This window comes from Anopheles marshallii, chromosome 3 (assembly GCF_943734725.1).
Source record: "Anopheles marshallii chromosome 3, idAnoMarsDA_429_01, whole genome shotgun sequence".
NCBI classification, from domain to species: Eukaryota; Metazoa; Arthropoda; class Insecta; order Diptera; family Culicidae; genus Anopheles; species Anopheles marshallii.
The window spans coordinates 82,603,959-82,618,838 of record NC_071327.1 but is presented as its reverse complement, the minus strand read 5'-3'; the positions used below and the strand labels follow the sequence as shown (position 1 = coordinate 82,618,838).

Sequence of the window (14,880 nt, the reverse complement as noted above, 5' to 3'; positions counted from 1 at the left end):
TTTTCATTTTTCTCACAGGTGTTTTGTTTTATGTGAAGAGTATTGGAAGTTCCGAAATTATTTCGGTACCCCACAATACAACCATACACTAACACACCCTCCAGGGAGATACTTGTGTTGGTCACAACTGAATATTGTTGTCTGTATATCACGCCTTCCGTAAGATTCCAAGGATGGATGGGTTTTTGCTCTGGTTAGATTTAAAAACTGCTATCCGAATGTTGCTCCTGCTGCTGCACCTGATCCAGCTGTTCCGTCGATTGCCGCGGCTGATGATGGTTCGATGATAAGGACAGGTTCAGTGTTGACAGGTTGCTTCCACTGCCGCTAGGACTTTCCCTGCTAGTACTCGTAGTCGTTTCCATACAGCTTTTGTTTCGATGCCGAACACTGCTGGAGGAAGACGAACAACCGCTCGCAGACGTGGACGCTTGATGATTTAGCTCGGATTTATTCTTCTCCAAGTATCTAGAAGTAAAAAACGAATAGTTTGTAGCGCCATATTACTTTAATTTAATATTGCAATTAAGATACCTTCTTCGAGCCAGTGCGAGTAGCTGCTCCTTTCGACGCTGTAGTATTTTTTCTCGCTCTTCTGGACTTTTGGAGAAACGGTCCCCAAGCGGGATGGTCGTGGTCGGTGTAGTCTCCTCTATAGTATCATCACGCAGGAGAGTATCGTAACTGCCGAAAATATTGGTGCCACGTTCCACCTCGTATCCGGGTGGTGAGGACAATGACGATAACGACGATCCTGAAGATGAATTTGGAAGTGATCGATGCGAGAGCTCCCCAGACAATTCATCATCATCATTGTCCTCGTCGATCGTACTACTCATGTTGATGGAACCGGTACCACCGATACCGCTTCCCACCCCCACTGTCTCCTCGTCATCATCTTCGGGAGTGTTCGCCGGAACCTGCAGGCGTCCCTCAAGGATATTGTCAATCGTTACCTCGATCGAGCGCGAAATTTGCAGATCACCGATCAGCACGGATAGGGGATACCGCGGAAACATCTCCTGTACGTGACGTGCCATGTTTCGCACCTGCGACGTATGATTACCCACAGCGGCTGCCGCGATCGGAAGCGTTTCCGATGGACGCAGCATATTGTTGATGTGTGTCACTTCGACGGAAAAGTTCGGCAACCAGGACACGTAACGTGAACCGTTGAAGTGGAAGAAATGATTATTGGCCGTACGACCACCACCTCCCCCGACCGCTCCGTCCTGATCATCGATACGGATGTCATCCGGTATCAGTGGACTGCCCCGTGGACCACCGTTTTGATGAACGCTCAGTCCCAAACGACACGTGGGACAGGAGGTGTCCTGTTCCAGCCAGGACTGTAGACAGGAGCTAAAATTACAAAACAAATGGTAAGTCTCTTGCTACATTCCACTCGCAGTCGAAAGTTCATCTCATACTTGTGGAACAGATGGGCACAAGGTAACTTTCTTGCTGTTTCCATCTTCTCCCAACAGATGGCACAGTTGTCCGAGTTCTGCTTCAAGTCGTCGCTCGTTGCCAAAGGGTAGCTCTTCTCCATGTGGTTCAACACCCACAGATAGTTGCGATGCTTCTTGATCTTGCGCTGGATTTCGTTGAGCAGATAGCGCAGCTGCATCAGTATCACCAGACTTGCCATCGACAGGAAAATGTTGCTCCACAGCATCATGTGCAGATAATGTACCAGCTCCACGATCAAGGCGGCCACCTCGAACGAAAGCTCAATATAATATGCTACTGGACCGCGTTTATCCCACGAGATGGCTACAAGCAGACGAGTAGAAATGATCGTTGATCATCGTATACAGAAAGATGTCAATACCAACTTACATTCATTCGCGATTCCACCCTGGCGCATATCGTGCAAAAACATGCCGTACCGTATCAATACGTGCAGCGTGCGTATTCCCAACAAGATGCACTGGAAAAACAAGGAAATAAACCGAGTATTATGAGCTTTACTGAAAAGGAACATGTTGTAGGTAATGTTCTAGCTCATCAAATATTGAAGAGCTGTGAAGGACTTGAGCAACTCATCAGTTTTAGAAGTCTCCAGTTGTCAGATCACGTCATGAAATTGCCACCGGACGTTGCAGCCCGAACACTCAACTCTGAGGCTCATCTGTACCTTTTCTGAAACCGTTGTATTTATATTTAATATATAAATAAATACGACAAATAAATCCCCCATTCCAATAAACAAAAGCAAATGGATCTTTTGACATTGAAACTCAACCGACACGGATCGATCGTAAACAAACTAATCATCGTACACATACGCGTGCTTTTAACGACACAATCAGACGATCGTGTTGTTTACGCGTATGACCGCGTTACTGTCAATTCGTCATAAGGCGACGAAAAAGTTCGATAGCGCAAATGCACTACGCAATTGCTACAGCCAGCGTACCTTTTAATGTCATCCGATCCATCGATATCGCACACTACCACCCGTCCAAACAATCGTTTCCAATTTTTGTTTTTTGAATGACCAGCAACGTTGTAGGTGGAATGGGGTGGACAGTGAGTGACGTACAGAGCAGGTAGAAGCTCATTGTTTCTTGCGTTTCGTACTGGCCGATGGCCTTGCACATCACCGCTCAACATTTGAGCGCGGGACGGTTTGTTCGGTATTGAACACTTTTTCAAAACCAACACACGCACAAAAACGTGACTGCGTCCCAAAAGGGTGGACAATATACGATCCCAAGAAAAGTCGCGTGAGAATAATTTTTTTCACGTTCCACGACATTGCAAATATGTGCCGCCCCGGTCGGCCGGTGTGTACACCGGGTGCCTTATTATAGAGCAACAAGGGGTGGGCGCATCCGATGGCAGACACGTGAGTGCAAAAAAGCGTGGAAGCGACACGATTCGATCGTCGGAAGGCTCGGAACACACAATTAAAAAACCCTTTGTGCGGGAGGTAACTCACATTGCAATAACCTCATGAGTAACATAGGCACAGGTTAAGTAAACACCAATTACCAACTAATTCAAACGTTCATTTAGTGGTTTCATCGATCGTCGATGGATCGGTCACCGGAGATGGCACTTTAGAACTGATCGTACCTTAAAGTCAACCGAGCGGATCATCGCGAGTCGAAATAACTTCAGAAAGTCAATTAAATCCGATGTCCGCTTAATGACGTGTGGGGTGATATTGGCATGCGTGGGATACATTATTTTAAAAATGTAATCATCATAAATTGAGCCTGATCAGCTCAATAAAGGTAGCAATATAAAACACTTCGTTAAGCAGGGCCCATAACTATGGCCATTCTCTGATGTTCAATTGCAATCGTCCTTAAACGATTGATTCATCAAACTTCCAAACTAATCCATATGCATTTGGATAAGCGTTACCTTTCCATTTCAAAGCCACGCAACCTTCCCTTCTTGGGGTATGATTTCGTGTTGATTTTGCAAATAAAGTGTACAAGCACGCGGAGCAAGGTAATAAACAGGGGGCGCGTGCGTAGAGCCATGCCGTTCCGTTTGACCGAGAACTATATAGAATTTTCATTCTTTGCTAACCTTTAGGCCACGTTCTAATTGCATACTGGAGCACACACTGAGCAAATGGCGATGGCATGATATCCGTACACACTGCCACGAACACGCACCGGGGCCCGCGTATTCCGACGAAGGTAGACAACTGGAGAACTTGAGCTATTTTTAACCGACTACCGCGCGCCGTGGCAACCTTTCGCAGCCTTCCCTTCGCAAGTCTACGATCGCACATCGATCATGATGTGGTGGCGGGTGGTGCCCTCGAAAGGACCCCGATTTAGACGAGCCGGACGACTCCTCCACCGTGTGTTGATCGCATCAACCGTGATTCACGCGACAACCACCGGCGGTGGTTAAGTTAAGCCGGGTGGTGTGCTGAACACAAACGATAAACGCAGCGCAACAAACAAACCACCACGCGCAATCGGAATAAATTGAACAATTTGATTCGTGGATAATCGAATGAAATGCGGCAACGTTGAATCGTAAGACGGACACACACGTCCTCGGTTGCGCGGTTAGGTGGTGTGTATGTGCAGTTACCCTTTGGCCCATGGGAACCGTTGCCATGGGTAGACAAAGCAAGTATCAGCTTTGTTAAATATTATGCCTGACGAATACATTTTCCACCCTTCGAACAAGGGTGGAGGTCGAGGAACTATCACTTTGAATCATGTTTTGGGCAATTTCTACACCTGGTATGAAGAGGTCCCGGGTTCGCACTGTCGTTTTTTTTTTGTGTTGCTATTTCAATTCCACGGTGTGTCACATTGTAAAGGGCCTTCAATTAGTGCATCGTGCTTTAGCGGCAAATGTACCATTCGCGTTCAAGGTCGCCGCCAACTTATTGCTCTGTGTGTCCTTCTGCTTTCTGTCACTGTTTCTCAGACCGTACGTACGACAGACTTACGGCAGACGCCACAAATCACAAGACGTACCCCGTGTATCCCCAAACGCTAACATTCTGCAAGGGTTCACCCACGAAAGCCGTCAAAATGAAACGGAAAGCAAATCTTGAATGCATAATTTCTGCACAAACTGGGCGAATATTGCATTGTCAACGTCACCCCGCAGTGAATGATGGCCACCCTCCATTAACGGTGCGAAGTTTACAGAGCCATCCATTTCCATGGGAATCACTTCAAATGCATGGTTTGTAGCAGGTGTATCACTAAAAAACAAGATAAATATACACAAATATTAACATATACCTCCAAAAACATCTTGCAGACATCGTTTTACCAACAAGGTTCTTAAGTGAACCCACTTTGGATGGGGTTTGGGGAAAAGAAAAATCCCACCCGATTCTAATCATTACCGTTGGATCTACAAATCTACGCTTTATGCGAATTCGTCTCGCCCTCTTCACGCAGAAGAAAGAGTTGATCGTGATCGATAGCTCCAGCGCGAGGTTGGCTTCCATTGGGGTCATGAGAAGCGTTAAGCCGAGTCTTGCGACAAGGTGTGAATGCATAATATCTACATCGCGTTCAACTTTGTGTATGAAGTGTCTGTCTGTCTGTCTGTCTGGAGCAGCATCTTGTCTCGTCTGAAGGTTCCATCTTCTCCATACACTGTCATAAAAACTTCCGCATGCAAACACACCAATCACCCTGACAGCGCGCTGTACATGGCAAACCATTGTTTGTCACAGATACGCTCCAGTAACCCAGTGACCTATCTGTACTGTCCGGTTCATCCGACCAGAGCCTTCAACAGCTTCGCCGTAAACCATTCTCGGGAGACGTGTGAGTAAACAGGTTTTACCTTCGGGTTCAAGGTGCTGGTTGTACTGCAATTAACTTACCTCCGCCGCCATGAACGCGAACGTATTGAAGCCACCGAAGAATACACCGACACCGATCGAAATCATCACCATCAGGCCGGACAAGGTGAGGATGGCAACGAGCAGCGAGATCAGCCGGAAGTGTGACCATCCTGGAGTTGTTGGCGAGAAGGACAGCTGTCAGGGAGTAGAAGAAAGATAGGAAAACAAAGAAACAATTAATATATTGCATGGCCTGACCGGACCCCATTCCGACCACAAAGGCCAACGATCTGATCCGGATGGTTGGATGGACGCTCCCGAAGCGTGCTAAACCGGACCCGTGCAGAGAAGCAACGATTGGAACACGGGAAAAGTTCAATAGTCGGCTTCATGTTCAAGTGCAACGTACAAGGCCAACGACTCCCGGGAAAACGTCGTACCGAGTGGTAGTACAAGGAGCACTCAATCCTGAAATTGCCCCGCTCAAGTCAAGAAATTCTAGCCAGTGCGGAAACGAAAGGCCAACCATCGGAATGGAACGAGCAGATATGACCATCCGCACAGCGCACGCACACGTTCTGGGTGACTGGGTCGCTTCCACTACTCAGCAACCGCCTAGCGGCTAGTGTCTAGAACTCACCAACGAATGCACACCGTACCCTTTCCTTCTTGAGCCAGAACAGCATGATTCGTAGGCACAAAAATGGATAACGATTTCCCTTCCGATGGCTGTGTAACTCGGGCCTGAAAACTAGTTACTTGCTGCTGCATTGCGAAACCGGTATTGAGTAGCTACATTAACGTCACCGTGACTTCGACTAGTGATACGCATGTGGTGGTTCGATACGTAAATTGTAATTAATGCCTCGACGGGGATTGTATTGCATACCTTCACTCCAGTTTAACCTTTCAAAAGCGTCCAATTGATCCTTCCTTCATCTGATGTGCTTCCGATGTTTAGCACGTACTTCCAATCGTTTTTTCTCTCTCTCAATGTACTCCTCAAACGCTAGGATTACTAAGTAATTCTCTGCTCATCTTCTAGTGTTAGACGTCGGTGACAGTGTCCGTTCGATCGAAACACTCTCCTGTGCTGGGATGCAAAATTAGCTACCTCATAAATGCTGGTTCATTATTAATCGCGCCCGTACAACACTTCCAACGAACCGTTTGATGATAACTTGACGTCGTTAAGGTGCGCTTTAGAACGCGCTAGCCTCGCTCCAAGGCTAACGATGACGGAGTACACGCCGAGCGGCAATGCAACAACGAAGATACACATCAGCCTGCCACCGGACAAGTATTAGTTCTAATCGATAAGCCACTCTTGCAACAGCACGCCCCTCACAGTCAATATATGTGCGTCGCGCTGGCCAGACCAGTCACTGCCATGACCCCACCATTACCACCACCGCCGCCTACAATGTCAAATACGATATTGAGCTTGTTATGTCACACAGCAGAACCTTTCCTATCATCGTTGATCGATTCTCCAGGCGAAGGGGCTTCATTTTTCTATTCTCGGACCGTATCCACACTTAATCGCCCTTTCTAACTACGAAGGTTCTTAGTCAGCAAGTCAATCATGTTATGACACAGCTAGGGCAGTGGGAAATAACACTGCCGATGCCATCATACGGAGTAATATGATGCACACTTTCCGAAACAACAACAAAAATAAGTTCAATGTCCTTCGGTTCGCCATCTATGCATCTTTATGTTTAGAATGTGGTCTGATGGTGGAGCTGTTATCGCTACGGTGGTAGTCCTAGACCATACCGTAACTGACACCGGTACTGCCAAAAAAGGGCCTACAGGAAAACAGCACCTTGCCAAACGGTGTACCGTGCGTGTGCCACGTAGTGAAGTATCTGGAACCGACCGGAAAGGTGGACACGCAGTTCATGTCCACACCAGCACAGCACACTCCGTCAATCAAATAAATGACGTTCATCAAATTCAATTAGACAAAAATAATTCCGTTTCCCAAGCGGGGCCGGCAGGTGGGCGTACGAACACGTTCTTGCATCAGCATACGTACGTCACAGAACCACGACGTCCCCGAGAAGCTATTTGTCACGGCTTGTGTATGTGTGTGTCTAATAAGCTTCCAACAATTCCTTACAAAATTAAACGATTAACCTCACTATGTTCCAACATTCTTTTGTTGGCATTTCTATCCAATTTTTAACCCCTTCTACTCGCACTTTATTAGACTAAGATGCAACTGTACGAATGCTTCGTACGCCTGGAGCCATTGTTTCAGCAGTGTCAAGACATTAAGAGGTGGACGGAATTGTGCACTATTGTATGCTAATGTTGCAACTCGCAGGCCCACCCAGTTTCACACGATTCGGACGTCATCAGCCACGATGTCGATGGAGCGCCTATGAGTTGTGGTTCTAATGGCCACGTCGCACGTTGTTCCCGGTATGCCACTAGTGTATGTCAACTACGTGCAATGCCGGAACGGAGCTCAACTTCCCAAAAACAATGTTGTAATGCAGTTTTGCTTATCGCTTTTCCATATGTCTTTTTGAAAAAGAAAGTAATGGCTTTACGAGCCCCTAACCTCAACCTCCAGGACATTAAGTACCTACTCATTTTACTCAAGTACGAGATGAAAGTGAAAGTGTCTTCCGTTATTCATATGTTTTGCACGAGAAGGCGTTGCTTCTGTCAAGGATATAAAAAAACGACCAATAACAGCGTGAGTTATATGTAAAAACAAGGCGCTTGAAATCCGCGTGCTCTGCGAGATAAAAAAAAACACACGCAAGCACTTATTTCCTTAAGCAACTACAAAAAAAAGCACCATCAACATCGTCCATCGTCACAGCTGTCCACAATCAACGTGACCACGCACGCTAGCGAGAAAAAGATTACTTAACACTAATAATACGGCTCGTCGCCAGCGCGAAAGTACACTTCGATCCTTCCAGAAACGCTGACGCCAAGTAGTACGGGTCGAGTCAAGTACTCGATCAACTTTGCGCACCTCGCACTTTCTTCTGACGATGCGTAGACGTGGTGGTCCCGGGTCCTGCTGCGAGCTTGCCCGGGCACGGTGATTACGTCTGGGACCATCGCTCTGCTCTGCTTCATCGGTAAGTGAGCGTTATTTAACGTGCGCAATTGAAGTACCACGAAGTTTTTTACCGGATTACGCCGTCACCGGCACTTTCTAATCGTTAAGCTTCTCTAAAGTTGGTTTAAAATTTCATCATCTCATGCAATTTATGATTTCGTCGGTAAGCAAAACCGTCTTCTCAAAAAAGTAGCTTACACATCACAGTGTTACAACAATACAAACCCACCATTATGAATGGAATCAGGAAGTTGTGCTGTTAATATTTAACAAGACGCAAACCTCGCTACAAATGCTTATCGAAAAACAAACAACTAATTTCCCTCCAACTAGTCAGCCCTTATTTTGTTTATGAAAACGACACCAAACGAGGTGGAAACTACCAATGCGACATTCATCCTTTGTAAGTAAATATTTAGGAAGTGATTCTTATCGCTCGCGCAACCACTTCACCAATGGCACCGTTGAGGGCTTTGTCGCGGTGATTAATGTTAAACGCGACGCGTCATTCGATATTGTGTGGAAGCCTCCGTCCATTCGTCTATTCCTCATTAACCACTTTGCCGCAACCACTTGAGCGATACTTACATACTCGAACCGATCTTTACTGAGCTGGGACAGCAGGTGTAGGAATCCCAGAGCCGAGAACCACGACACCCACAGTATGACCTGGCAATACAAATGGAGAGAATGGAGAGTTTAAATTAGCAAGTGTATTATACTGCTCCTAGTGACCGCAGGGTCTAAGTCAATTCTAAGTTCATATGTCAGGGACTAAAGGGCGTAGCCTTGCGTTGTCGGTAATGTCTCAAGGGTCGAGAAGAATTCTTGATGATGCTTGCGTTCGTGGTTACTTACCTCATACAAATACTGCACATTAACGACGCCAAACACGAAGATAAACTTGTAAAAGATGAAGTTCCAAAATTTGTCTTTCATGTGCTGCAATTAAGACAAGAAAAAAAAAACAACAGAAAATAAATAAATGAATCATAGCGCAAGAATTCGCTCGAGAGCCTGAGTCGATCGTCAGCCGTCGCCGTCAGCGTCTGCTTGTTCAATCCACAAGCACCCGTTTTGTCAATGAAAGCGAAGTTTTTAACGACAAAAACAAACGGTCCGTCCGCCTTCGAAGATGACCCCCAACCCTATCCTCTTTTAGACGAACACGACATTAAAACAAAGTTACGAAAAAGGCGATCCGCTCGTGGTTTACGATCCCCAAAACGGGAATGGATGGTGGCCAGTTAAAGCTATCCGGAGCGCCAGTGCCATTTGATATTCAAACAAACAAACTTTTGTCGGGTAACTACGAAATTGATAGCAAATTAAGATTCCGGACATAAATATCAAACCAGTTCGCAAATCCCATATCAAAAAAAGGTAATCTTTAGCACATATCGGAATAACTATGGATATAATGAAAACACCAACCAGAAGTAGCAGGGCCATCCCCCTGACTGATACTTTTCTCTGCCAGTTTCAGGATCTTTGGTAACCTTTTCCAATACCAAAGCCCCGGGTTTGGCAAAGCCATTAGTCTATTCTTGCACCACATTAATCTTAAAGTAACTTACACACGGATGTCGTAATCGTCTCTAAAGTTTTGTCTGTCGTACATACAAATACGATCGCACAACCGGTTCAGAGCCATCACATCTCGATCAGATTAACTAATGGAAATCCTCATTTCCGTTCGGTGCCACCTATTCAGGGGACTCGCTCTGGACCATATAGCAAACGAAACCGATTAGCGTAGGTTAAAGTATCTAGACACTTCCTAAAGCCACCAAGGAATCGACGCCACCGACGCATGCCCAAGCGAAAGCGATCGCGTTTAATTTACAGGGCTTTGTCAATCACCGTCACTGATGGATTGCCTGCCTGCCCGACTCCACCACAAGGTCAAGCCGAAAGAATGTTCACCTTTGCGTCTAAGAATTTGAGAAGAAAAAAAATCCTAACACCTCCGATCCCCGTAAGTCTCGGGGTGGAGATAATGTTAAACCGAACCGAGCAAACCCGATTGCATTATCCTTCATTGGTGGTTTGTTCTCTGTATCATGTCTGCTAAAAAAAAAGAAAGAACGGTTAATCTAGGCTAATGGTAGGTCTTGTGCACCGTGTATCCGCTCACCGAGCATAGCGAAGAACTACGCAGAGTAGCCCACGTTTGATAGCACAGAAATACACCCGTGCGGCTCCACGTGAGTCTTAGTCCATTACCGAAGACCGATCGCACACGAAACACACCGTTGTTGTCGGGGTCTCCGGCGGTCTCTGCCCTCCGAATCATAATTCGCATAATTATGCTCCTCCGTTACCGAACGAATCGAAGGTCGCGTGTGTAAGCAAACATCCTTCCACAAGTGCCGCCCGCGTCGGCAATTCCCCCGCCAGTGGGCCACTTACCTGCTGTTCGGATATCCGCAGCTCACCGAAGACGAACTTCTGTATCGATTTGCCGAGCAGTATCAGGCAGCAGTACGCGGTGTTGATTAATGTCTGCAACAGTCGTCCAGTTCCGTCGATGGTGCCCGATAAAGCGTGAAAGAGAAACGCAAGAAGGAGAGAATGTTAGAACGAATTATATACTGAAATGTAATCAACGCGATCAGCTTAGCAAGAAACCGAAGCGTACAGGCGTGCTTAATTCGCGTGCTGAGCGCGAACGGTATCCGCCGCACGACAAAGTCAAAGTCGCCGTTTACAGCCTCCACAGTCGACGTCAACAAGAAAGTGAAAGCCGTTGCGAAAGTTTCAAATTCATCCCTCCAAAACGAAAAAAAAACGGTATAAGCATATTGTGGACGCTATAGGTTTGCTAATTTGTTGTGGCCTTTTTTTTTTCTTGATCCGCTTTCCACAATATGGTCTCCCGCCTTTCACCAGGAAGAGACATCGATGGGGATAGCATCGGAAAACAGCGCGGCTAAATATATGCAGTAGACCTGGCGGAGAAGTACCATATCCATCGGTGCAAAAGGTGTGCATAAGAATATCCCCCCAGCCGGCTGGGGGAAATGGATCCGCGACATCGCCGATCGTTGCCATCATCGTTGTAGTGCTTTACCGAAAGCGAAACATCACGTAACACCCTGCTCCAGAGGAATCGACAGGGATCCAGTTCTCTTGTATGTGCGTGAATAATTTGGCCAGTTGCGTAAGCCTCGTCCGGATGTGAGCATATATCGGACGATGAACTTCGGGAACCTGTATAGTTATTGCTGATGCGGGATACACCACCGCACAGGCGCATCACATTGCCCGAGATGGACGATCGCTAGCGGATTTCCTGAAGTGGAAATAAAAAAAACATTTATGCGATGAGATGCACTCGAGCATAACACTCTTCTACTTTGAGCGCTAAAGAAATTCTGCACAGCTGAGCCAATTGCCTGTGTGGGGCGTAACACTTCTGCAGTAATGGCATCTTGTCTTAAATGAATAATACATTAATTTCGCTTGCCAAAAAAAAAGGAAGATAATCATACCTTTTCGGACATTTATCATGATTACAGTTCGCAGAACTATCCTATTTACAACTAATAAGTGCTCTTCACCAAACAGAGTGTTCGTTAAAATTCCAGAATCGACACTGCGCTGCGCTCAATAACAACAAAAAACGCACACAAGGCCAACGGTACTAGTCATTCAACGCGAACAGCAAACAAACCCCAAACACCCTGAGCTCCAAGACACGCTCTAATGCTCCCGTGCGCCCGCTAGCACACACTCTAACGCACCGATGGCGCACCAAACCCGCCTAATGACAGGAACGGAACATCGCAAGCTAACGAACGCCACCTATCCGAGGCCCTCCACCTTCATCGTGCCAAGACAGTAATTCACATTCAGACACGGTCGGGTGATAAATAAGCTCCAAATTCCTGCGGTTCTCCCTAACACACTTTCGGCCAGATTGTTTCCAGCGTCGATCTCTGTGTCAAGGCTGAGGCCTGTTTGCTGTATTGTACGGTAAGGTGATGAAATCTGACCGCAGCATAAGAACAACGGATTGTTTGAGTCGTTTTTTTTCGCGGTCGATCGTGCAAAGCTATATCTGCGGTTGTGGAACAATCAGAAATGCTGTACACGTAAAGTAGCCGACAAGGCGTGCTAGATTTGGGAAGCTGTGCAGATCAGATCCCTCCTATCAGCGACCATTAATCTGGTCTAAGTGCTACAAAACTTGTAGAGAGTTGAGTACTTAAACGTATTCCACAGATATGCAGGAAGTTTTTCTACTTACTGATCCTAATAATCCCCTCGAGCAACGGAATCCCAGCAAACGATCATTTAAATTACTTGCAAAGCCTCCATTGGACGTAATAAACTCCCCGTTAGTCGTTCAACCGGTTGTAGTAGTATTAATGGACAAAATGGGTTATACAAAAGCCACGATAATATGCTTGAAACATTTGAACAGCAAAATTCGCATCTCGTCCAGTGATCTCAAAATGTCACGATCAAACTCTCTCCCTCTCTCTCTCGTTCTCTCTCTCTCTGTTTCGCGCTCATGTTTTACACCGAAACCGCCCGGAGATTACTAAGGCCTTGAGATCATCTGCACGGTGGCAGCTGTTCATTTGGAGACGCCCACCAAGACGTACTGTGGTTGAACTTGACAGTGAAATGTTATGTTTGCCCACAATACAGGCAGCACTGACAATGTGCTTCATGCTACACAACCTCTCGTCGGTCAGTTTTGTGCACGAACCTTGGTTACTACTTGTATCGTTGTGTAGCGTGACAGGAAGTTCTAGCGATGATCCAATTAGAAGGCGTAAGGCGTACCTGTCCCCTTTCGCTAGCATATGGCGTCCATCCAGGGTAAAACTGTAAACCCTGGCGCTCTCTTACCATGGTCCCTTCACTGACAACATTGGTCAGTGTAGCGATAGCAACTTAACCTTTCAGTACTTTTCGTATGGTTCATTTCAACGTTGCACAACATTCGAAAGCCGTCCGCGATCGAACTCTCCAAGGAACTGAAGCAAGCATCCGCCAAAATCTTTCTATTCTTCTACTCGTGTTAGTGGATTATTTTTTAACCTCACTCGGACTGCTCGAGCACCAAACGGGCTCCTCTTCTACCTCGCGCACGAGGCTAGGGTATATCACAGCGCGCTTCAAGGCCACTGAAACTACTTCACTTTTTGCTGGCACTTTTTAAAGTCCCCTTCGCAAGCAAACACACACCAAAAAACAAACTCGTTTGTCCATGGATTGCGGAAATCGGATTCCGATTCGGGCGGTCCCCACGCTCGGGTCTGCTTGTATGCCAAAGTTAAACACACCAACCGGTGGACCAGAGGTGGACCACTGTTGCCGCAGGCGTGTGTCATCGTAGAACAAAGTCATTCTTGCACTGCAGCGTGTGCCCGACGCTGTATCGCTCGTCGTTAACGGATACTCTACAAATAAGCTCACAACAGCGGTAAGTAAATAGCACGGACCGGGTCTGGTTGTACTCACCCAAATGCAGAATGGTTCGGTCGCCATAAACGACACCGTATCCTTCAGGTACGCACCGAGCGTTCGCGTATCGTTCCCCACCACCAGCCACCGCTCGTCGTCACCTTCCTCCTGCGGGTCGTCCTCGGTTCCGTCGGTTCCCCGCAGCATTTGCCGCAGATCGGACAGGTCCGCTGCGGCTAGGATTTTTTCCTCGAGCGTGTCGATTTCCTTCACCGACAGCAAGGATGCACCGGTGCCGGCACCCACCTCCAGCTTACCACCAGCACCCTCGACGGCACCGTCCAGTACACCGGCCGGTCCACCGGGTGACGGTACACCGGTCGGTGTGTTGGGTGTGTTGGTGGCTGCTGTTGCGGCTGCAGTGGCCGTCCCCGCCGTGCTCGTCATGTTCGTGTGTTGCCTCCAGTTGGGGTCACTGGTCATGATGAGTGCGTAATAGAGGCAGGCCGACATCAGCAGTACCGTGACGCTGGTGTAGACGCGCACCGAGGGTAACGGCACGGATCCGTTCAATGCAACTGGCATTTTGCTATACGTTCAGATTGGGTCGATCGTTTAATGTTCTAGACCCGCTATCAGTTCCTCGTTCGTCTACACTTTTCCTTCTTTTCAGTCCATTTACACACGATCTTCGCCGCCTCGCTGGTTAATCGTCGTTTGGTAGAGCTAAAAATAAAAAAAAAGATTAAGTTGAAACTATTAGTAAACCGCTAACATTCGAAAGGTTTCGTTGAAAGGATAAGGATTCATTAGGAAAAAATGAGCACCCGATCATTAGAAATTCGATGGAATTGATTGACAGGCTGGCGCCTGAGGGATAGTGGACATTGATTTATTAGAAATTGGACAGACAGGCCAGGCTGGCTGCGCAGATGTGGATGCGATTGACAATCGCATTGATAAATCGTCTCGTTCCCGAAGAAGGTCACCGTCCGGTGACACAAGGACACAACGGTAACGGTGCTCTTCTCATCTCTTCACCACGTTTTGGGTGGTATTTCGGTATTGGATCCAACCG

General features: G+C 47.0%; 1 protein-coding gene across 1 annotated transcript; it reads right to left on the bottom strand.

Moving 5' to 3' along the window:
* Window positions 1–200: 200 nt before the first annotated feature.
* On the bottom strand, window positions 201–14,387 carry LOC128714483 (E3 ubiquitin-protein ligase AMFR-like). Its single transcript, XM_053809357.1, has 9 exons — window positions 13,860–14,387; window positions 10,794–10,886; window positions 9,240–9,323; window positions 8,970–9,050; window positions 5,333–5,488; window positions 1,843–1,933; window positions 1,431–1,776; window positions 535–1,362; window positions 201–468 (listed from the first exon to the last, which is right to left on the bottom strand). Exons 1-9 carry the CDS (start codon window positions 14,385–14,387, stop codon window positions 201–203), a joined length of 2,475 nt encoding a protein of 824 aa, XP_053665332.1.
* Window positions 14,388–14,880: the final 493 nt, after the last annotated feature.